Source organism: Agaricus bisporus (genome assembly GCF_000300575.1).
Source record: "Agaricus bisporus var. bisporus H97 unplaced genomic scaffold AGABI2scaffold_6, whole genome shotgun sequence".
NCBI classification, from domain to species: Eukaryota; Fungi; Basidiomycota; class Agaricomycetes; order Agaricales; family Agaricaceae; genus Agaricus; species Agaricus bisporus.
In genome coordinates this window covers 1339557-1361764 of record NW_006267369.1, presented here as the reverse complement: position 1 = coordinate 1361764, position 22208 = coordinate 1339557, and the positions used below count along the sequence as shown (strand labels likewise).

Below are 22208 nucleotides of genomic sequence, written 5' to 3'. Positions count from 1 at the left end.
GATTTCTCGGGGTTGGACTTCTACAGCCTTGTATGATAGTCTGTCGGGTTATAAACTTATATTCAGGTGGTGTAGCTACAAAGAAATAACAATATAGACAATTTTTTCATATCTTAGAAACCTGAGGAGATTTGTCAGTGAGTCGAAGATGAAATCAGAACAACAAAGAATGTCAGCTGGCTGTTCTTAGTTTTTGTTAATGATTTCCCCATATCCCGGAGGGGGTCGGGGTTGGTGATATGCGATCATCTTGTAGACAACGAAGAAGAACAAGCTTACCATTGTCATGATTGAAGCCTTTGTAGGGAACCCTCATAGAGACATTTCTAATTACCTCAATCCTAGACGCGAGTATTAGCATACATGTCAACAAATGAGTGTAGTGGATCAGAGGTGCAAATTTTTTTGGCTAAGTGCTCTGCCGATCATCATGCCAAAGGCAATATGACTGGGGCGGCAAGAAATCATCACACTGAAAGAGAGGAAGAGCACTCACGGATCGATTCTCAGAGAGGACGCGTCCAAAAGAAAGAAAAAAGGTCGGATGCGTGACGAGTGACTGTGACTGTACAAATACTTATACGAGCGTGGGAAATGGATTGGTCATAACCAGTCATCGGACAGAAGACCACTTCCACCTTACGACACCACCCAACACACCAGCGACCATGTCCCGCTCAGACTCACCAAGGCTCCTTGACTCCTTCACGGCGCCTAAGGAGGTGCTCGATGAATTTGCTGAGATGGCAGAGGAGGAGAACGTCGACCCTTTTGCAGAAACCGCAAAAACGCGACAAATTGCTGCCCGGCAGTCGGACTATCATCACCGTCGTTTCAATCGTGTTGCTGTCGACAGCGCGGATGCGTTCGGTGCAAAGGAGGGTGAAGATGTGGAAGGTGGTTATAAAGACGCTATGAGGTTGGCAAGGTTGGAGCAAGAGGAGCAGCGAGTTCAGCAGGCTATTGAGGACAAAAAGAGACAGGAGCGGGAAGAAGGGAAGATGAAGATGGACTTAGACAAGACGCCACCCGCGGCTGAACTTGAAGATGTTGCTAAAGAGTTGGCGGCAGCAAAGGAACTCGCTCTGGCTCAACAGCACGAAGCTGCGGGTTCGAAGAGGAAAAGGAGATGGGATGTGGAGACAAACGACGAAAATAAAGATCCCAACCAACGCGATTCAGGTGAGTGGTCTAAGGAAGCCATAGAGGCCTCCGCACCAAAGAAACGTCGCTCCAGATGGGATGCTACTCCTGCGGAAGTTTCTGCTGAAACACCCAAGAAATCGCGTTGGGATCAAACCCCCGTTGCACAGGATGCTCCGATGACACAAATCATCATGAACACGCCCGGAATCAACCATGACGATAAACACAATCGGTATCTTTCGGATGAAGAGCTTGACGCTCTCCTTCCTACCTCCGGATACGCCATTGTGACGCCCCCTCCTGGATTTGCTCCCGCCATCAACCCCAGGAAATTTATGGCTCCCGCTGTCACCGAAGTCGGCGGTTTCCATATTCAAGAAAGCTCTGATGCTGCTGCCGTTGCCGCCGCCGCTGGCCTGGCTCCTGAACTACCAACTGAAATTCCTGGTGTCGGTAATCTGGCGTTTTTCAAACCAGAGGATGCTCAATACTTCGCCAAAATCTTGAAGGAAGAGGATGAGACGGAGCTTACTGTTGATGAAATGAAGGAAAGGAAGATTATGCGGCTACTCCTCAAGATCAAAAATGGCACACCTCCCGTTCGTAAAACAGCCCTTCGCCAAATCACTGACAAAGCCCGGGAGTTTGGTGCTGGTCCACTGTTCGACAAAATTCTACCTCTCCTCATGGAACGCACGCTTGAAGATCAGGAGCGCCATCTACTTGTCAAGGTTATTGACCGTGTGCTATACAAACTTGACGATCTTGTTCGCCCCTATGTGCACAAAATTCTCGTCGTCATTGAACCTCTGCTTATTGACGAAGATTATTATGCCCGTGTTGAGGGTCGTGAAATTATCTCCAACCTGTCTAAAGCTGCAGGACTTGCTCACATGATATCTACTATGCGCCCTGATATCGATCATGCCGACGAATATGTCCGTAACACGACTGCGCGTGCTTTCTCCGTCGTGGCCTCCGCTCTGGGTATCCCATCACTCCTTCCCTTCTTAAAAGCTGTTTGTCGGTCGAAAAAGTCATGGCAGGCTCGCCATACTGGAATTCGAATTGTACAACAGATTGCGATTATGATGGGAAGTGCAGTCTTACCGCATCTTCGCAACCTCATCGATTGTATTTCTCACGGTCTCACTGACGAGCAACAAAAAGTCAGAACGATGACTGCTTTGGGTCTCGCCGCTTTAGCGGAAGCCGCCGCACCATACGGTATCGAGTCTTTCGATAATGTCCTGAAGCCCTTGTGGCTTGGTATTCGTCTACACCGTGGCAAGGGCTTGGCTGCTTTCTTGAAAGCTATCGGTTTCATCATTCCCCTCATGGATCCTGAATACGCATCATATTACACCAAAGAAGTTACTGTCATTCTTATCCGCGAGTTCCAAACCTCTGACGAAGAAATGAAAAAAATCGTGCTCAAGGTCGTTAAGCAGTGCGCGGCAACAGAGGGTGTCACACCTCAATATATCAAGCAAGACATTCTTCCCGACTTTTTCAAAGCATTTTGGGTTCGCCGTATGGCTCTTGATCGTCGTAATTACCGTCAGGTTGTTGAAACCACCGTTGAACTGGCGCAGAAGGCTGGAGTGTCAGAGATTGTCGGGCGTGTTGTCAATGAACTGAAGGATGAGTCGGAACCGTACAGAAAGATGGTTATGGAGACGATAACCAAAGTCGTTGCCACCCTCGGGGCTTCTGATATTGATGAACGGTTGGAAGTTCGACTTGTCGATGGTATCATCTATTCCTTCCAAGAACAGACAACGGAAGATCAGGTGATGCTTGATGGTTTCGGCACCGTTGTTAACGCTTTGGGAATACGTGTCAAACCCTATCTCACTCAGATCGTCTCAACTATCCTCTGGCGTCTGAACAACAAGAGTGCCAAAGTCCGTCAGCAAGCTGCTGATTTGACTAGTCGACTGGCTATTGTCATCAAACAATGCGGTGAAGATCAGCTTCTTAGTAAACTCGGCCTCGTGTTGTTCGAACAGTTGGGTGAAGAGTATCCTGACACTCTTGGGAGTATCATTGCCGCTGTTGGAGCTATCGCGAATGTTGTCGGTATGACACAAATGAATCCTCCTGTCAAAGACCTTCGTAAGCACCGTAACTTGCCGTCGGCAGATTTTTTTTACTGACCAGAAATCTATAGTTCCTCGTATGACACCAATTTTGCGCAACAGACATGAGAAGGTACAAGAAGCCTCCATTAACTTGATCGGTCGCATCGCCGATCGCGGGGCAGAGTTTGTGCCTGCTCGAGAATGGATGCGTATTTGTTTTGAATTGCTCGACCTACTCAAAGCCCACAAGAAGGGTATTCGCCGCGCTGCTGTCAACTCATTTGGTTACATTGCCAAGAGTTTGGGACCTCAAGACGTGTTGTCGGTTCTTCTCACCAATCTTCGTGTCCAAGAACGTCAGTCTCGTGTGTGTAGTACTGTTGCCATTGCTATTGTCGCGGAAACTTGTGGACGTGAGTACTATTGCTATCCCTGTAAAGTACTTTTACTGAAAACACTACCTTGACCAGCGTTCACGTGCATTCCCGCTATTCTCAACGAGTATCGTACAGCTGAACTCAATGTTCGTACGGGCTGTCTCAAAGCCCTATCATTCGTCTTTGAATATGTGGGCCCACAATCCGCGTATTACTGCGACTCTGTTGTTACCATGCTTGAAGATGCGTTGACGGACCGTGACCTTGTTCACAGACAAACGGCAAGCACGATCGTGAAGCATCTCGCTCTTGGGGTTGCTGGACTTGGTTGCGAAGACTCGATGCTCCACCTTATGAACCTCGTATGGCCAAACTGTTTCGAAACATCTCCGCACGTTATTGGTGCAGTCATGGATGCTGTTGAAGCCATGCGAGTGACGCTTGGTCCAGGCATCTTGTTGAGCTATACGCTACAGGGACTGTTCCACCCTGCTCGGAAAGTACGAGAAGTTTACTGGAGAGTTTACAATGCTCTGTATCTTGGCGCGTCAGATGCCCTCGTACCATTCTATCCCGACCTCGGAGAGTTGAGTGAAGGACAAAATGTTTATGATAGACATGCTTTACAGGCCTTCATTTAGATGATTTCAGTAGTTGTTGGATTCACGGCGGGGTTGTGTTATAAATACTTGTAGTTTCAGTCTTTTCTTACTCGAAGATAATATGTATATCTATGCACTTAAATACGAGTTTTGAAGTGAAGTTGAAGCGGTCGGATGAACGATATCAACGATAGAGGTATATGTACGGATATGTATGGATAATCGAATTAGAGCTTTAACGGAATTAAGTACTGCCGGTCAAACCAGCTGGGAAACCTGAAAAGTCTACTTGGTCCTGGAAGTTTTGACCAGCAATGGCGAAAACGATACGCAGCCGCAGACGCACGGAGCTCTGCACAAGATATCAGGAAAACTTTACCCTATCCAGAGGAAGAAAAAAAAACAACTTACCCCAATAGGAGCAATAACTCGCATTTGTTGAGTCTCCGTAGCTCCTGGTTGAACGCTCGTGTTTGACATCGGTAACATCTGAAGCTGTTGAGACTACAAAGCATCAAAACTATGTTCATCCAAATGAAAGGGGTAGGAAAAAGGATACCTTTGGTACAGCAGCCTGGAAATTGATGCTACTAGCAGGTGAAGATCCTTCAACAGAAAATTTGGCCAGAATCATGACCATGCCCGGTTTTGTCGGTGACGTTTGAGGAGTCAAAGTCACCTTGAGACCGTTCTTATCATACGCCGTGTATGCAGTTAAACGTGATGCTGCCTGCCCTGTAGGTGGCAGTGAAGGAGCAGGCGGCGATGATGACGATTGCACAGGCGAAGCAACAGAGTATGGCGATGAAGATGTATTCGAGAAAAGTGACGACATTGGGTCTGGTGCGGGAGCCGCTGATGGAGTTGCAGTGGCCTGTACGGGAGTGGGCGCTGGTGAAGCCGTATTGTTAGAGCCGAAAAGACCAAGAATATCATCCATGGTTGATTTGGGTTGCGTTTGTGTCGTAGGTTGGGACGATGTCGTTGTTGGAGCAGATGAGCCAAATATTTCTGCCAGTAGGTCTTGGTTTGATTGAGCCGACGCGGCTGCTTGTCCATTGGAGGTAGACGTTGTACCAGTAGTGATTTCATCACCCAGAAGGTCTGGTTCGCCTCTCGTTGAGCCAACTGGTTTATTTTCGCTCACTGAAATGGAGTCAATTCATCCAGAAATGTTATCAGAGAATTCAAATCAACTTACCGATACCCATTATCGTGGCTTTAAGCTCTGGTGGAGGCATCCTCTCCAGTACGCCCTCCCTTAAACTTCCAAGATTGTACAAACTAGCAAATTCGACCGCACGCTGCTGTAATTCCAACTCGAGGGCTGTCGTATACTTGGCCAAAATCTCAGCTATACGTTCCTGCTCGCTCGTAGATGTAGTATTGCGTGAAGAAATCTTGGTGACGGCAGCAAGAACAAATTGGCGAGCAAGATAGTTGGCGTAAGGCGAGTCGAGGGTTGAAACAAGAAGATCTATTATATCCTTGTCTGTAACCTAACATCAAATTAGATTTGCGCAAGTCAAAGCCAATTTGGGGGCTTACTCTAGTAGATTGATCGTCGTCTGAAATAATACCATCTTGCAGTAATACTTCGCTATATTCGCCAAGGATCCAAGTTGCAGCCAAAGTGAGAGATTCTTGAGAAATATCAGCTTTCAAAGCGAGATACAGTTTGGATGCGGTATATCCTTGGAGCTCAGGCGTATGCGCAACCAACCGAATAAATGCCGATAGAATTTCCTCTCGCACGAAATTGCCGGCCTGGAAATATAGTGAGCCTGAGATTGCCATGAATAATAGTCTCTCCACCTACCAACTTCAAAACTCTCAATACGGTATCAATATGCCAGCGTTTGTTAGGTGCAAATCTTTCTGCGGCAAGGCAGATCTGCGTCGTCATACCAAGCTTGAATTCATCGTCTGCCACTTCCAGGAATGCCAGCAGTTCCCGAATAAGATAACGGACGTTTTGTTCATTTATTAGAGCATAGGACAATTCCAGGGCACGGCGACGAATGGAGATATCACCATCTCGCAGACAGTCGAGTATGATGTTCCGATGTCGTTGGACAGCATTCGTATCCATTGAAACGACTTTGTTAAGCGTATTGAGGGCTACGTATCTGAAAAAAAAAAACATGAAAAATGGATGGTCGAGCAGAGGAAGTGGCGAACACACCTGATGTTGTTATCCCGGTTACTCAAAAACTTTCCAAGAATGTTAATGGCCATCACTCGAAGACCAGTATCAGCCTCGATTTCCAGAACCGTAAGAACGGTCTCGTAGAGAATTGAGTTGCCAACATTTTTCGTGGAATCTGTGTTGGTTGCAACCTGCGATAATCAAATTCAGCAACGTGTTATTCGTAAACCTTTTCAGTCAGCACCTGTGCGAGGATGTCGTTCATGGCCTCACTGGACTGTGCATCCCCCTTCCCTAGCAATCGCAGTAGCTTAAGGATCTTAACTTGCAAAAAGGGATCTGTGATTCCAGATACATCGTGTTCTGGACTGTAGCCGGTGGTGGCGAGGGATTTAAGGTTTCTGACGAGTAAAGGAACAGCCTAAGAAAGTAAGATATAAGGAGAGTGGCGGTTGTGGACAGGATCTCACGTTGCGAAACTCATTTAGGTATTCGGGATCTATTTGGGACATCTCTGTTACGAGTGTTATCGCAGTAAGCAGAACGCCATGATTGCGGTCTGTTAGTAAATTCTTGGCTTTGTTTATAAAATGGTCTGCAAGGTCCGGCACTTTTTTTATAACACGCAGAGCACATAAGGAGGCCTAAGTGTGATATGATATAGCGAACGATGCAGGGGCAGAGGAGGATACGAACCTTTTTGCGAATGTATGTGTTACTTGAACCCAAGAGCTTCTCGATCTCATTAGCGAGATCGCGAGACATTTCTTCCGAGGCGATGTTTGCGAATGTGCACAGCGCCAAGCCTACTGCGTACATATTGGAATGATTCATATCACTGCGAATCCTGATCAGACCGAGGCACAGTAAGTAGAGATTAGAACCTACTTTTTGAGTGAGTTAGTAACCAGAGTAAGGACTTCTTGGTTCTCATCCAAGAGGAGCATGATGCCTAGATATCCCAGCCTTTTATCTGTAAAGCGTGGACTTGCGACGAGCTTGAGGCATTCTATCTGACCGAAATGGGCCGGAGAGCCGAGCATGTGAATGTAGAGTAGTTTTGCGACATTGTTGTGTCGCTGATAGGAGTCCTCTTCACGGAACGAGGCACGGATGGCAGCGGATTCCTGCTGGATCAAGGCGCGTTCATCTGCGACGGTCTGGAAGGAATCTGAGATAGAAAATCGGGGCTGGAGAGAGAAGACTAGCCTTGCATGCTCTGATGCCCTTGATGAGCGCTGGATGGAGGGTGAGGAGAGCGGTAATTTACGAATAATTGGACTAACCTTTGAGGTTGTGGAACGGCATCAAGAACAACGTGACATCTACTATGTGACGCCTGTTGTATTCGGTCACCTTATTGTCCTCGACGGGTCCTCGATGGAGTCTCCAGGCAGCTGGTCTTCCCCCTCATGACGCTTCTCCCCACCGACAGTCCCCTCGCGCGTATCTTTGCTGCTCACCATGGCCACACGGGTTTCATCACTCGCATCGATAGGACTTCGCTATCGAGAAAGAGGCAAGCCATCTTATCCCCTAATATATACTCATAACGTTGACCTGATGCCTTTCTTACAGGCTCTTATTTCTTCGCAGCCTCGTTTACAACGTCGCTCTCCTCGGAGCCATAGTTACGCTTTTCATATTTTACGACTTTTCTCCCAACGCGCCGCAATCGCTGCGCATGACGTTCAGCATTACTCAAGGCCTCGTTCTGTTTTGGGCAATATCAATTCTATGTCTGACGACACTCGCACCTTTCTTTTTCGGTGAATGCCTTTTACGTTGGAGATATGGTTTCAAGCGTACGGAAGTCATTCTTCGCCGCGCACCACGCGAGTCTCTGGCCATACCCGAATCATTAGAGAAGCACTGGCGGCTTTCTTTGCGCGCGATCAACCCAGCCTTGCTGTACACGAACCCTGCTTCCATTCTTGCGGCTGATTTCTGGGTGCTGGAACACCTCGTAATCATGGATATATATGCCGCCATGTCGGCAGGCCAAGTGAATGAGGAGGATCTTGAATTTACTTTTTGGAGGGAACATGATGGTGTCTGGTCTGGGTTGGAGCTTTGGCGGTTGCATCATATCGTTTCGGTCCAACAAGAGGTGGATTTGTTCAAAGTAAGCTTCCTAAACGAATGAATTCAATTACAATGTCAAACAATTTTTTAATCTAGGCCTGCCTCAGGAACAAAGGAAAATACGACCTCTTATCGGCTTGGGAGCGATCATTCAATAATGAGAAGGATGCACTGAAACAGACACCCGAAGATTATCGGTCGATAGTTCAACGGTTCTCCCAGGAAGGCATCGATTATGAAGCTGCCTGGAGCCAAATTCAAAGCATGGATGTCGCGTGAATTCCCGCCGATCATACATTCCATTGCTTTCCATCGCTCATCATGTACAGTGTTTCACCACTCCTTTGCACACCACCACTCCTTTGCACACTGAGCCGTAGCTCATTCACCTCTACATATAATCCCTGTTGCTGTCATACCTAGGTTTATGTATATTATATCAATGCTCTCTAGAAATTTCATGACAATCCGTTTCGTTCTCGGGTTGATAAAAGCAACACAATGCCTGAGTGTGAGAAAATCAACTTCATGAGTTTTGTAGATTGGGAATATTAACATCCCCAGCAAACCATTGGTCCCAATAGTGGTTCTAGGGATAGATAGCATACATGACTAGTACTTTATAGAAGAAAATACTACAATCATTGGGGAAATATTGCGGGAGGGATAATGCTTCTATGAAATGATGCCTAAATCACGTCCCAGCGTGACAAATGAGTGACAAGAGAGCAGACAATGATGATGGTGATGCGCTGATGATGGCACACTGTCACGCTGTGCAAAGGAATGAAAATCGGCTAAAATAGGCTCCCGCACTGCCAGCATTGCACAACTCCTTCCGCTATCTAAACTACTCTAAAAACTATATAGAAGGGGTTGTTACAACTTACACAATAGCCCTACATAATTTAATTTTCAACCTTCAATCTATAACTTCTCTGGCAAGCGAATTTCATTCAGGTGTGCAAAGGAGTGGTGGAACACTGTAGTGTTTGTGGAGATAAATTGGACAGAATAGACTCGTGCTAAACTTATTCAAGCCGCTTACAGCAGAAGCGCAGTCATACTTTCTCGATCTTTCCTTCTTTCCACTTACCTTCCCGCTTAAACAACACAGATTCAACCGGTGATTGCATACACGAATATTTTTCTCGCTGGACAAAACAAGTAATTGTCACTGTTCTGGTGGGATAGCTTCCGCAAACCCGAGCGTGAACCGAGCTATCGAGACGGTGAATTTGGAATTTAAGCATCGAACATTATGAAAGAAACATCATTTGACCTTTCTTGCACAACACCACCTCTGTCCGATTAACTTCAGGAAACGGTTATTCATATGTCGCAGTTGCCTTGAAATCTAGTGCTTTACCCCAAGGACCCATTAAAGTAGGAGACACAACTTACATAAATCGACCCAAATTCTATTCTTAGTTTGACACCAGCGTGGCGAACACTCATGATATATAAAGTCCCGTTCATCTAAGTTAGAACCTACCCGCAGTTCCCAACTTTCTGCTTTCCCATGGTCAAACGAAAATCCAAGCAAACTGGTCCGCATTCCCGTTCGCATCCATCAACGTCCAGTCCCCCCGTAGCCGACATTGTCACTGACGACGAATCGAACGAGGACCAGCCCTCCCCCGGTGGCCCCGATAGTAGCAAAGACCTTCTTTATCTTTCTCCCTGTATTTTTCGTCTCTACTTTGGCGAATGTGGAAACGAGGAGTCTCCCTGCAAGTTCTCCCATTCAATCAAGTCCATCGACCCGCGTCCAGCAAGTCCACCAATTCCAGTCAACGGTACGTGTTATCTTTCAACCATCTTGTTCAATGCTTCCGAAAAGCTGATTTTTGTGCTCAATAGATGCCTTTTCCCGTGCACCCCGTTCTAACGGGACTCGTGCACCTTGTCAATGGTTCCTAAGGGGCCGTTGTAAAATGGGCCGCAATTGCAAGTTCTCACACGAACAACAGTCTGCACCTCTTAGTCCATCTCGTCCAAACTTAGGGGGGGTCGGACGGGGTTCGAATGATCGGTTTGGTTCCAACTATTCAAGACCAGCGGAACAGCCGAGAACGAGCTGGAATGAACCTCCTGCCGTCTCTGTATCCCACGATCAGTTCAACGACCAGAGCAGCGCTTTCATTGAAGAGGTTAAGGACGAGGTTATTCACGAGGAGACTGTTAAAACTACTCTAGAAGATGTCGAAGAACAATCCCCTCCCCCGGGCCTTGCTGGTCGTGGTTCTACCCAAACACACACTCCTCCCGGGAATGATAATGACAAATCATCGGACGATGAACGTCCTCCACTCGTATTTGACTCCGATCTTACTGATCCACGCGACTCTGAACTACCAGCTGAAGCCGATGACCAAGATAATGGCTTTGACTCTCATGACTTCGACAAGGGTCGCGAAAAGACTACCGCCGCCTCAGATGACCTGACCAGTGTCCGCAATAAAAGCAGAAACGATGATGACGAGAGTGGTGAAGATACTTGGGGCTGGAACGAAGCTCCGAGAGAAACTCCGGTCAGAGCCGAAAATACTTGGGGTGCAGAAGATGATGATGGAAGTCGTCTGCCAACGAGGGTTGATGGGAGAACCGTACCAGACCGTTGGGATGATTCTGACGACGATGAATCACACCAGAAGGTACTACCCGAGGATGCCGTCCGCGATGAACCGGATACTATCGAGGGCGAGGGAACCAATTTTCAGGATGGTGAGCTGGAATATGCTTCAAACAAAGGTGGGGATGCCGAAGAACAAGAGTATGATGAATATGGCGGCCTTGCTGAAGAAGAAGAGGAAAATGGGCAGGAGGGGCAAAGTGTGGTAGAGGATCAAAGCCGTTCACCGGACGAATACACTTTAGAAGAGGAAGCGGAGGAAGAAATGGAGGTGGGGGAAGAAATGGAGGCGGGGATAGAAGAGGTGGCGGAAGAGGAGGAGGAGGCAAGAGAAGAGGAGGATGCCAGAGGAGAAGAAGAGGCAAGAGAAGAGGTTGAGGCAGCAAAAAGTGAGGCTTCTTTCAGGTCGTATTCCGCTCCAAAACAAAATTACCGGCCAGCTTCATCAATCAAGGGCAGCGAACGAGCGCCAACTCCTCCCCCCTCTCAAATCCAGCCTTCGCCAGAACCGGTTCAGATTGCCCATATGAATGTCACTCCTGACGTTCCTTCTCAAACCCCGCTCGTCTCTCGGGGACCTCAAATCTCAGTAATGTCTCTACATTGGTCTCGTTTCGCGGATCCTGCTGTCGACACCAACCTTGCTTTCTGTAAAGCCTTTGCACAGAACAAATGCTCCAATGCCACTTCCGAAGCTTGCAAGTTTCGTCATTGCATCGCCCCTCACGAATATACACTTCTCTTCAAAGACCCGCAACCGCTTCAAATTTCTCTCGAAAAGCATCTCATTCGTAATGACTCTTCACAAAACGTGAATTCTATCACCTCCCCTTCTATCACGCTTCACTGGAGCCATTTTGCTGATCCGTTATGCGATCCAAATGTGGCTTTCTGTAAGAGTTACGCAGAGAATCTGTGCGTGCCAGGAAAAGTGTGTGGATTCCGGCATTGCTTGACTCTGGAGGAATACACGCTACTCTTCAAGGATCCCCAGCCAAACTTGATCACAACTGGGAGTGGAACATCTCAACAACAGCATGCAACACCATCTACGAATGCGGCGGGTCACCAATCGCAAACACAGTCTACTAAACGTATATGTGCGTTCTTTTTGAAAGGAACGTGCAAAAATGGCGAGAACTGTCCTTACTATCACGACACCGCTTCCGTCCCATGCCCTAATATCCAATCGCATGGCTACTGCAATAATGTTGGATGTTCGTACTGTTCTACCGACAAACACCAATCTACCAGCGAACGGGCTTTCCCTGCTCCGTCTGCGAAACCATGTCAGTATTGGCCAATGGGTACTTGTAGGAATGGTGATTCCTGTGGGTTCGCTCATATTGGTGAATTTGGTGCCGCTGTCAAAAACGATCGGAACGAGAATGAAGGTCAGGTCTTTGGCCATAACGAGGACGCTTCAGGCTATGATAAAGAGGCAGATGGATTGGCACACAATAATGGTGCAACTGGATGGGATGAAAATCAAAGTCAGGCCGACGGTAAAAATAAAGATCAGGAAGGTGGAAACACAGAAGAGGATCAATGGGCTAAAGGGTGGACCTATGGTAACGTTAATGATGCGGGCGGATGGGACACGACTAATAATGCCGCGAGCGGCTGGGACACAAATAATACTGCCACGAGCGGCTGGAACGACCAGGCAAACGACAACAGTGGACGAGGGAACAAAAATAAGGGGGCCAATGACCGGAGCGGAGACTGGGGAACTAATGGCAGAAAGGAAAGCAATTATGACCCGCCCAGTTATCGACGTGATACCCATAAGCGCTGGAATGACGACAAATCCTCAGAAATATGTCATCATTTCCAGCAAGGCCGATGCTTTCGCGAATCAGATTGCCGCTTCAGCCATGATCTTCAACTTGGCAGAGGCAGCGGTCATGGTTCACGAGATACATCACAACAATATCGTTCCAAGAAAGATTCTACGTATGCAACTCAACCAGAGGAAGACGTAGGAACTTCTTCGCCCCAGAAGTCCTCAAAATATGGTGGTAGATATCAATATGATCGTGGGTCCATCAAAGACTGGAACACTGAAGTTGCCGCAAGTCCAGCTGGCAGCGAAGTGGGGGTTCCTCATAGCGTCGGACAACAAGAGAATTGGCGTTCTCCTCGTATTGATCGCAGCCCAGACCAGAGGCGCACCTTCAACAATCGGTCAGTAGAAAATCCTTCCGCGGGTAACAATTCCTGCCAGTTCTATCTTGGTCGTTCTTCCAATGGTGACATTTGTACTTCTTCCCATGATGCAGCCGCGGCCGCAGGAAATTTTGAAGGCCTCCGGGATGAAGAAGAACGTAGATTCAGCCGTCGAGATGTTCGGAGTGATGAATCTGATGTGAAGAGGAAGGGCGCTATGGGAAAGAATATGGATGAAGGCGAATGTACTCCGCATGCTCAATATGAAGAGATAGTGGCAAATGATGATGATGCTGTTCCTCGTGTTGAGCATGAATGCGGAAGTGATATGCAGCGAGATATTAAACAAATTGTGGGTTTTGAAACCTTTCGCACAGACGAACATCAACACCATGAACAGGGGCATCGGGGCGCTGCAGTTTCCGGTCACGTCCAGCCTCTTGATTCAGAGCGACTGGTGCGCTCATATCCCTCAATATATTCAATTATAAGGTGCTAACGTTTCTAACAGAATGAAGTTGAAGATGCGCAAGAGCCTGTGCTGGAACCGAATGCTTCAGAAGCTGATACTCGGATGTCACAGTTTGATCCGCAAGACAGTACTGTGGCCGTGAGTTCAACGATAAACGCGTTTCCTTTGATTTACCAAATATTCAGAGAGATTATGGCCATCCTCTTGTTGAAAAATCGATTTTCGGCTGCGCTGTCGTCTTCAGCCGTGAATGTCTTCCCGAAAAAGTGACCGTGGCTACTGATTCCCAAACACTGATACTTGAAGGTCCTCCCGGTATTACAGAAAACCGAGTCCATGATGCCGTCAATAAGTACGGACCTATCAATGATATTGTCATCGAGCAGGAACAACCTGATCACCCCTCAGACGATGAACAAGGCGATGAACAACCATCGGACACATTGGAGACAGATCCTTCGCCGCCACCAGTTTCCGTTACTATTCGCGTCGAATTTCAGGAAACAAGGGACGCTGCCGCTGCTGCTAGGGACCTCGATGGAACTCTTGACACGGCTTTACCTGTCGAGGTTGCATCTACCACGACTACTTGGCTGAGGTTCAGGTGGCCATTGCCTGCTCAAGCAGCATGGGTATATTATCCGACCATCACTAGAGCAAAGGCGATGGCAGAAAAACTGCACGGGAGTGTCGTCCATGATAAGAAGGTGACTGCCTCGTTTCTGCGGCCCGATAAGAGGCAAAAGGATCTGTATGCGATTAAGCTGGAAGGACTGGTTTCCGGTACGAAGAAGGAAGATTTAAAGAGTCTAGTCGAGGATGCAAAGCTGATCACCATCAGCGAGCCAACGTACATTGAGAAGCCTCGGGATATACTTCAGCAGCTTGAGGGATTGAAGATATTTGTCGGTATTCCGGAGGAGTCTTTTAAAGTCAATGCGGTTGCCTTTGCGCGCTTCGACTCGAAGGATCAAATGCTTCGAGCATTGAAGAAGCATGGAACAAAACCCAAGTTTCTCGGGAAACAACCGCTTGTCGTCGAGAGGGTTTGGTTCGCTCATTACGTACTACCGAACGATATGTTCAAAGCAGTCTCGACTGAGATCGCAGCACTTCACATTCGATGCGAGGGTCGCGTCATCATCGAATCTTGCGAACTGGTGGGTCGTCACATGGTCTATCTCTACTCATCGCCGGAAGAACGCTCGGCTTTCGCAAAGGCCAATGTGTCCTTGCAGGCTATTTGTCGCGGTTCGATAGTCGTGAACGTTGGAAATCAACCGGAATGGGATGAGTATCTGTACTCTACGAGCAGTTTGAAGGTCATTGAGGTTCTCAACTCGAAAGACGCTTTTTATGTTTTTCCGAATACTCAAACTCGTCAAGTTCACGTTGTAGGAACTGAACAAGAGAAGGGAGTTTCGTCTATCAAGAAATTATTACAGAAAGTACGAGGATCGCTGCAAGAGTACCCAATACATCGCAATGCCATACACCAACTCGTGAAAGGTGGACTATCCGAAATCCAGGCGACATTTGGAGCTAATAAACTATCTTTGGATGCACTCCGCTCCATCCTGGTCGTCAAAGGGGGCGACAAAGCCCTGGTGCAAAGAGTTCGTCAAATTCAAGAATCTGTACCGGCCATCGATACTCGTACCCAGTCAAGTTGCCCTGAACAGGTTTGTGCAATTTGCGAGTTGCAACCCGGTGAGGGGGATTCTCCGGTGGTGTTGTATTGTAGACACACCTACTGTGTGGCGTGTCTTCGACATGCCTTGATTTATGCCGCCCAGGATCACGCTGCCCCCGTTAGATGCATAGGCAGAGGATCTGCGAGTGACGGAGATACAATTCTCTGTGGGCAATTTATTGCCTACACCACGGCCCGAGATCTCTTGCCTCTCCTCGTCGAACCTGAGTATCTCAAGATCGCCTTCACTTCTTTTGTCCTCGCTCACCCAAGCGAATACTTTTTCTGCCCTTCCCTCCGTTGCGACACTGTGTACAGATACGGTATGCCCAGCGATATGACGCGCTGCCCTATCTGTGATACTTGGATTTGTCTCTTCTGCGGATATTATGCCCATGACGGTATGGACTGCAAAGCAGCTCAGGAAAATAGAAAAGTCCTTCTTTCCTGACCTCCCGCGTCTCTTGTACAGTCAATTAGCTATGATATGTTGATACATGGACTACTTGTCCCATGCACTTTTCCACTACACTTTTTCGACGCTTCCACGGCTCTAAGTCAGCACCCTATTTATGATGTAGCACAGTGTCGAGGTTGGGCATCATCGCAACCAATAAAGACACGATCTCCTCGCTCCCTCCTGAGACACATAAATGTCGAATATAAGGGAGGCACGACCTCCACGAGTCAAGCAGCAAATGTCCCGGAGTGTTGACGGGAGCAGCCACATGTGTTCGTAGAGACTCCAAATTCAACCACTCGACGGTTCTCGGAAAATCAATAAACCGAGCCCAAAGGAATATATCAATCAGGTCGAGGTCAATATAGCGTATAGTCAGAGTTTTGAAATTGGGTAGATCGCCAAAAAGACGTAGATCATATAGTAGATCAGAAAGCGCCACACCCATGAGTGGCTCCGTCGCCCGATGCAAGGCATAAGGCTCCTGTACTTCGGAGAGAGGAAGCTGCCGAGCGATTTCAAAAGTCATCGTGCGGCAAAGTTCTGCGATCGGGCTAATGATCCCGCGCTGTGCACCATCTTCCCGCAATGTGTGTATGAATTTTTTAGCATAGGACGGCTTGGGGATGTAAACATTGACTGAAGATATTCGTAGGTATGCAGCGAGTACGGATCTGCAGACAAGGGGCAACGAAGTCATGAGGAGGATGCGGTCGCTCAGTGGCAGTCGGAGATGCCATGCTTCTGAGATGACGACTTCTATCAGCTCTGGCGGCAAGAGCGGTAGCATGAGGATTTCGAAAATCAACACAGGTGGCAATAAAACTCAGTTTATATGATGAACGATCTATTTTCGCCTCGCCTAGACTGTCTAGGACCATAGCGGACCGGAGCTTTATTGCCGCAAACCAGCGTCCATCCCGCCATCTGCGGACGCCTGGTTTCAATGACAAAGACAATTTATAAGACGGTTGCGTTTTTACAAATGTGTAGACTCGTCAGCGTTGAGAATGAGCATCGTGAAGAATTCAATCATCTCCATGAAGGAGTCAGCTTCCGTATCTGAAAAATGTAAGTTTCATGAATGATAAGATAAATCGTCATACTGACATTCATTGACAGTGTGCATGCCTTTCGGAACTGAATCAAGCACGTCACCGAAGTTTTGGTGATTGTAACGGAAGATGTAGGGTGAAAGGTTCCAATAAAAACGTGTGTCTATTAGTCCTTCGTATCAGCATCAATCTCTTCTCGAGAATGAATCACAACTGACCAGTATTCCCGGGCATTGTCCCGGGCACCACAGCTATATTGTTGACGCCCGTGAGGCCGCGGTGTGAGTTGAACGTCGCTTTGATGGTTCCGGAGAGCAGGCGATAGGGTGGTTTATCTGAGGACGTTATCGGAGCTGGTTCTAGTCCCTGATGGAAAGGCTCTCCAACAGTAAGGCTGCCTTTGGATCCTTCCGCAATGACTTCACCAAATGCGGTGAAGGAGAGATCGAATTGACTTGCGAAATCCTTCAGGAGCCAGACGTATCTACCCTTGGTCTCTGTGAGGTTGCTGCAAACAATAAGCAATTTCTCGTGTATCGTGGAAAGCTCCTAACCTCGTCACAGAAATGCGATGGTTGACAATTGCTGCTGCTTGTTCTGGAAGCGCATTTGCTTTGATGCCTCCTTTAATCACATTGATGGCCTGGGTCGTACCAATGAAATTTTTCAACAAATGGTCTTGAGATATTGTCTCAATCAGCTTTCTCATAGCACCATCAGAAGTTGCCGAAGCTATGATTAGTTTCCGGTAATCGGAAGGCATGTTCTCTGCATGCGTGGCAAAGCACTGTAGGGTGCCATAGAATGGATGGGCCCGACTCTGAGAGAAAACAAGTCAGCGAGCAGCTCATCACCTGCACCGGCTTTACCGACAAATTCGAGCTCGGAAGGATTTGACTCCAAATGCGTCAACATTGCCGAAAGCATACCGATTGACTGTAAGCACGATTGAGTTTAATATGGGCATCTTCGGTCAACCGAGGATGGGAGAGATGTACCGTGTGATCCGGTGGCAAGCTGGAATGACCGCCAGCGCTAGCTACCTTGACTTCGACATTAGTAGCTCCCTTTTCCGCAGTGCCAACCATCGCAAAATTTGTGCCGAATTTCTTTCCGAAGCCAGCTACAGGATATCTAAATATTGTTAGTCTTCAAAGCAAGTTAAACTCAACTCACTTCCTTCATCAATCACGAAGGCAAAACCGTCTTTATAGAGTTCTTGAAGGACAGGGGCCAAAGTAGCAGCACCCTAGGAGATGATGAGGATTCGACTCCAACCGTTTCTGGCCAAAATTTACCGTACCCTCAATCCGCCGATTTCCTCATCGAAGCCAGACGCAAGGACAATGCCTCGAGCTGGTCGATATTCATGAGAGATAAGAGTCTCAAGAGCAATACTGCCGAAGTTATAGACATTTGGGCTGTGAAAGCCAAAATCACTTACAGTACCCCAATGAGGCCACACTTATCATCGGATGCTCCCCGACCCCAGATTTTTTCGCCTGCAGAAAAGGGAAATTAGCCCCTGTGGATTCTCACGCCAGAAATTGATACCATCAAAGTGGCCGTCGAAGGGTCGGTAATGCCACTGATGTATCGTATTTTCGTCCACTGGAACGACATCTGTGGGGTTTCGAGTTGAATAAGAACATAGCCACCTGCTGTTGACATACCTTGGTGGGCAGCGAGTAAGATGGGTTTCAGCCCAGGGGATGCACCCTTCCACTCATATATTATACCATACGTATTGACTTTAGTCACTTTAAGGTTAGAATACCTGGGAACAAATGAACAAAAAGTACGCATGAGGAGATATAGAACATACACCAGAGGGAACGCCTTCTCGAGGTATTCATGGAAACGCGTAAATTCTTTCCAATCGGTATCTACACCAATGGCACCCATTGCATCATTGGTTATCGTTCTGGATAACACTATTTTAAAACCAATTCCATAGAAAAAAGCGTAATACAGCTCACCGAACTTGGATGGCCTCGCTCAGCCAGGTAATCGCCTTTGACTGGTAGTCATGAGAACCAAAAGTTGTAGTCAAATTGGCCCATAGTTGATCGTGTATCTGGGGAAGGAGTACGCCTTCTTGAAGACATGCGCCATCAAAGGTTTCAGCGGTAGACAAGTATTTTCTTCCGTACGATGCCCCTCTACGGAAAGCGACCATTCCGATTGCGCCTGCAACGAGCGCCAGAATAAGGAGGCGGAGAAGGGATTTGAATTTAGATTCAAGGCGCAATGGTTTCGGGCAAGTTTCCAGCCCGGTGTAAACAGGTAAAGAGTCGAGTTTCTTTTCTTGCATGATCGTAAGAATATGAGACTGGAAAGACGGATCTGAGAAATAGCTTCTGAGTTGCCCATGGCTTTTATCTCAGCGGTGTCGTCTGCAAGACCGGGACGCCACACCTCCCGATAATCTGATAGTGACCTACAGTTCCACGAAGGATCCGCAGAACAACCCTCATCAGATTCTTGTCCCGGGTAATTGGCGGTTACTATGACGTCAAAAAATATTAATGAAGAAGATACACGCCCTACTTTCTATCGCGAAGCTTCGCACAGGAAGCATATTGAATCCTCGAGTAGACATCTTTGCCAATCTGATTATAATCATTGTGTGAAGCAAAATAACCGCATGGTATGGGCGCGACCGGGCTTCGTCCTTGAAAGAGTTCCTCTCTTGAAGCATATCCGTATTAGTGAAAAAGAAGCCCACTTCGATGGGCCATCGATATAGACGGACTCACAAAGAGGCTTGGATACTGCCAGTGGACTTCTGGATCTGAAACAGAATATACCAACGATTTCGAATTCGAGTCCCTCAGCCATTTCGATAGTAATTCAGGCTATGCGATGCTCAATATTATTTGCTTCTGTTTCCACTCCTGTCATTTAAATGGCGGTTACCATCCTTCCTCATCACAGTCAAAAACAATCTGACCATCTATTTTTTATTTAGCATGACAGTCCCAGATAGGTTCTCTTCTCGAAGTAGAAAAGAAGGCTGCTGAAATTGTTCAAGAAGCTCACCCATGTTCATCAATCAAAGTTCCAAGAGTCTGTCTTCTTCTTTCCAGATCGTGTCCAGAAACTCAACATGTGCGCACCAAAGCCTTGAAACTTGAAAGAGATCGAAGAATACAAGAAAGCCAAGTAGACCGAATATCAAGCCTTCAGTGCGTCAATGAGCATCCAACTACACTGACCCCATTTGCGCTGGGGACTCAGGTACTCAAGGTCGGGCACAACAGCAGTCGACAGAATACAGAAGTCAATTTAAGAGATAATTATCTGATGCATATGATAAACACGGAGACGTCGCAAATCAAGCATTTGCTTGAACGTGTTGCGCACGTCAAGCCCGAAGCCCATCGCAATCTCGAGAAAACTGCGTAGTAGGCTACTAGGCTTGTACCATACACTCCAAGAAGAGTTTCTTTAGCCAATCCCGGCATGGAAATCGAGGCTTTAGAAGGATACTGCTTCCACAAGTAGGAAGCCCCAACTGATCATTAGATGTCTCCTCTTGACCATAATGTCACCGCGGCATCGACAGTAAATTTTACACAGAACTCAATGGAACGACGACTGCCTGTCTTACTACGCGCCCTGGTTCAAAAACGTGGAAGCCCGGACAATCAACGAGGAAGACATTAACATGATCTTGGTTTTCAAGAAGATCCTACAGCAAAAGCCTCGAAACACATTCAGATATGAATACAAATATTATCTTGAACCATGAGCGAGTCAATGCAAACTGATTAGCATTCAGAGAGAAGTTGTCAAGCACACGTCACCGTTGTTGCCAACATCAGTCGAAGCTGCTATGGTTCTGAGATGACGACTTCTTTCAGCTCGAGCAGAAAGAGTGATAACGAACACAGGCAACAATGATACTCAATTTATTCTTAGATGAATGATCTATTTTTAGACGACTTGGGACTGAGATGGACAGGACGAGCCTTACTACGGCCATCATACCAGCGTCCGTTTCACCATCTCCGGGCGCCTAGGCAAGACAACTTATAAGACGGTTGTGTTGTTACAAATGTGTAGACTCGTCAGTGTTGAGAATGAGCATCGTGAAAAATTCAATTATTTCCATGAAGGAGTCGGCTTCCATATCTGAGAGACTTTAAGTTCGTTTATAAATGACAAATTAGAAAGCATACTGACATTCGTTGACAGTGTGAATGCCTTTCGGGACTCCAATAAGCACGTCACCGAAGTTTTGGTGATTATAACGGAAGATGGAGGGTGCAAGGTCCCAATAATAACGGGTGTCTGATGTTCCTTCGTATCAGCCTCAATCCCTTGAAGATGATTCGCCACTCACCGGTATTTCCTGACATTGTCCCTGGAGTCACAAAGATATGGTCAGGGCCTGTGAGACCACGGTGTGAGTTGAATGTCGCTCTGATGGTTCCGGAGAGCACTTGGAAAGGTGCGGCATCTGTGGACGTTATCGGAGCCGGTTCTAGTCCGTCGTGGAAAGGATCTCCAAGGGTAAGGCTGCCTTCGGAGCCTCCCGCGACAACTTCACCGAAAGCAGTAAACGAGAGATTAAATTGGCTTGCTAAACCCGTTAGAAGTTGGACGTCTCTGTCTTTGGTGGCTTTAAGGGAGCTGCAAACAACAGGCAAACAATAAGTAACCTCTCGTATATCGTGGAAAGACCCTAACCTCGTCACAGAAATGCGATGGTTGACAATCGCTGCTGCTTGTTCTGGTAGTGCATTTGCTTTGATGCCTCCACTGATCAAATCGATGGCCTGGGTCGTACCAATCAAATTCTTCATCGAGCGATCCTTAGACATTGTGCTAGTCAGCTTGCTCATAGCATCATCGGAAGTTGTCGAGGCTCTGATCAGCTTCCGAAGGTCATGTGGCATGTTCGTTGCATGTGTAGCAAGGCACTGTAAAGATCCATATAATGGATGGTCCCGACTCTGAGAGAAAGCATGTCAGCGAGCAGCTCATCGCTTACATCGACTTTACCGACAAATTCAAGCTTGAAAGGGTTTGACTCCAAATGTGTTAACATTGCTGAAAGTATACCGATTGACTGTAAGCACGGTTGAGCTCAAGACATCGGCCGACCGAGGGTGAGAGAGAGATGTACCGTATGATCCGGTGGCAAGCTGGAATGACCGCCAGCGCTAGCTACCTTGACTTCGACATCGGTATATCCCTTCTCCGCAGTGCCTACCATCGCAAAAGTAGTGCCATATTCCTTTCCGAAGCCAGCTACGCAATATCTCAGTATCGG

General features: G+C 47.3%; 6 protein-coding genes across 6 annotated transcripts in view; 3 read left to right on the top strand and 3 right to left on the bottom strand.

Annotated features, from left to right (window-relative positions):
- Nucleotides 1–668: 668 nt before the first annotated feature.
- AGABI2DRAFT_223074 (hypothetical protein) lies at nt 669–4500 on the top strand (the record flags this gene model as incomplete). Its single annotated transcript, XM_006461914.1, has 3 exons — nt 669–3264; nt 3320–3643; nt 3701–4500. The coding sequence occupies 3 exons, from the start codon at nt 669–671 to the stop codon at nt 4246–4248; spliced, it is 3468 nt and encodes a 1155-aa protein (XP_006461977.1). The 3' UTR covers nt 4249–4500.
- AGABI2DRAFT_151584 (hypothetical protein) lies at nt 4454–7666 on the bottom strand (the record flags this gene model as incomplete). Its single annotated transcript, XM_006461913.1, has 13 exons — nt 4454–4561; nt 4621–4713; nt 4769–5355; nt 5411–5708; nt 5758–5976; nt 6029–6338; nt 6395–6549; nt 6603–6779; nt 6829–7002; nt 7055–7196; nt 7247–7518; nt 7568–7596; nt 7645–7666. 13 exons carry the CDS (start codon nt 7664–7666, stop codon nt 4454–4456), a joined length of 2586 nt encoding a protein of 861 aa, XP_006461976.1.
- Nucleotides 7667–7740: 74 nt separating this feature from the next.
- AGABI2DRAFT_223067 (hypothetical protein) lies at nt 7741–9476 on the top strand. The gene is made up of 4 exons (XM_006461912.1): nt 7741–7877; nt 7937–8483; nt 8540–8766; nt 9429–9476. Exons 1-3 carry the CDS (start codon nt 7771–7773, stop codon nt 8720–8722), a joined length of 837 nt encoding a protein of 278 aa, XP_006461975.1. The 5' UTR covers nt 7741–7770; the 3' UTR covers nt 8723–8766; nt 9429–9476.
- A 489-nt stretch (nt 9477–9965) lies between these two features.
- Nucleotides 9966–15863, top strand: AGABI2DRAFT_118828 (hypothetical protein; the record flags this gene model as incomplete). The annotated part of the gene is made up of 4 exons (XM_006461911.1): nt 9966–10242; nt 10307–13704; nt 13759–13857; nt 13905–15863. The coding sequence occupies 4 exons, from the start codon at nt 9966–9968 to the stop codon at nt 15861–15863; spliced, it is 5733 nt and encodes a 1910-aa protein (XP_006461974.1).
- Nucleotides 15864–16313: 450 nt separating this feature from the next.
- Nucleotides 16314–19133, bottom strand: AGABI2DRAFT_193317 (hypothetical protein). Its single transcript, XM_006461910.1, has 14 exons — nt 18907–19133; nt 18753–18851; nt 18601–18704; nt 18482–18550; nt 18372–18429; nt 18231–18324; nt 18104–18176; nt 17926–18050; nt 17801–17863; nt 17482–17747; nt 17146–17435; nt 16983–17090; nt 16528–16934; nt 16314–16462 (listed from the first exon to the last, which is right to left on the bottom strand). The coding sequence occupies exons 1-13, from the start codon at nt 19104–19106 to the stop codon at nt 16852–16854; spliced, it is 1632 nt and encodes a 543-aa protein (XP_006461973.1). The 5' UTR covers nt 19107–19133; the 3' UTR covers nt 16314–16462; nt 16528–16851.
- Nucleotides 19134–20981: 1848 nt separating this feature from the next.
- Nucleotides 20982–22208, bottom strand: part of AGABI2DRAFT_143695 (hypothetical protein) — a gene marked incomplete at both ends in the record, with an annotated part of 2177 nt that continues 950 nt past the window's right edge. Inside the window, 6 exons of the mRNA XM_006461909.1 lie at nt 20982–21064; nt 21116–21223; nt 21276–21565; nt 21623–21855; nt 21927–22004; nt 22062–22144. Coding sequence (XP_006461972.1) covers nt 20982–21064; nt 21116–21223; nt 21276–21565; nt 21623–21855; nt 21927–22004; nt 22062–22144 — 875 coding nt within the window. The remainder of the gene's footprint in view (nt 21065–21115; nt 21224–21275; nt 21566–21622; nt 21856–21926; nt 22005–22061; nt 22145–22208) is intronic.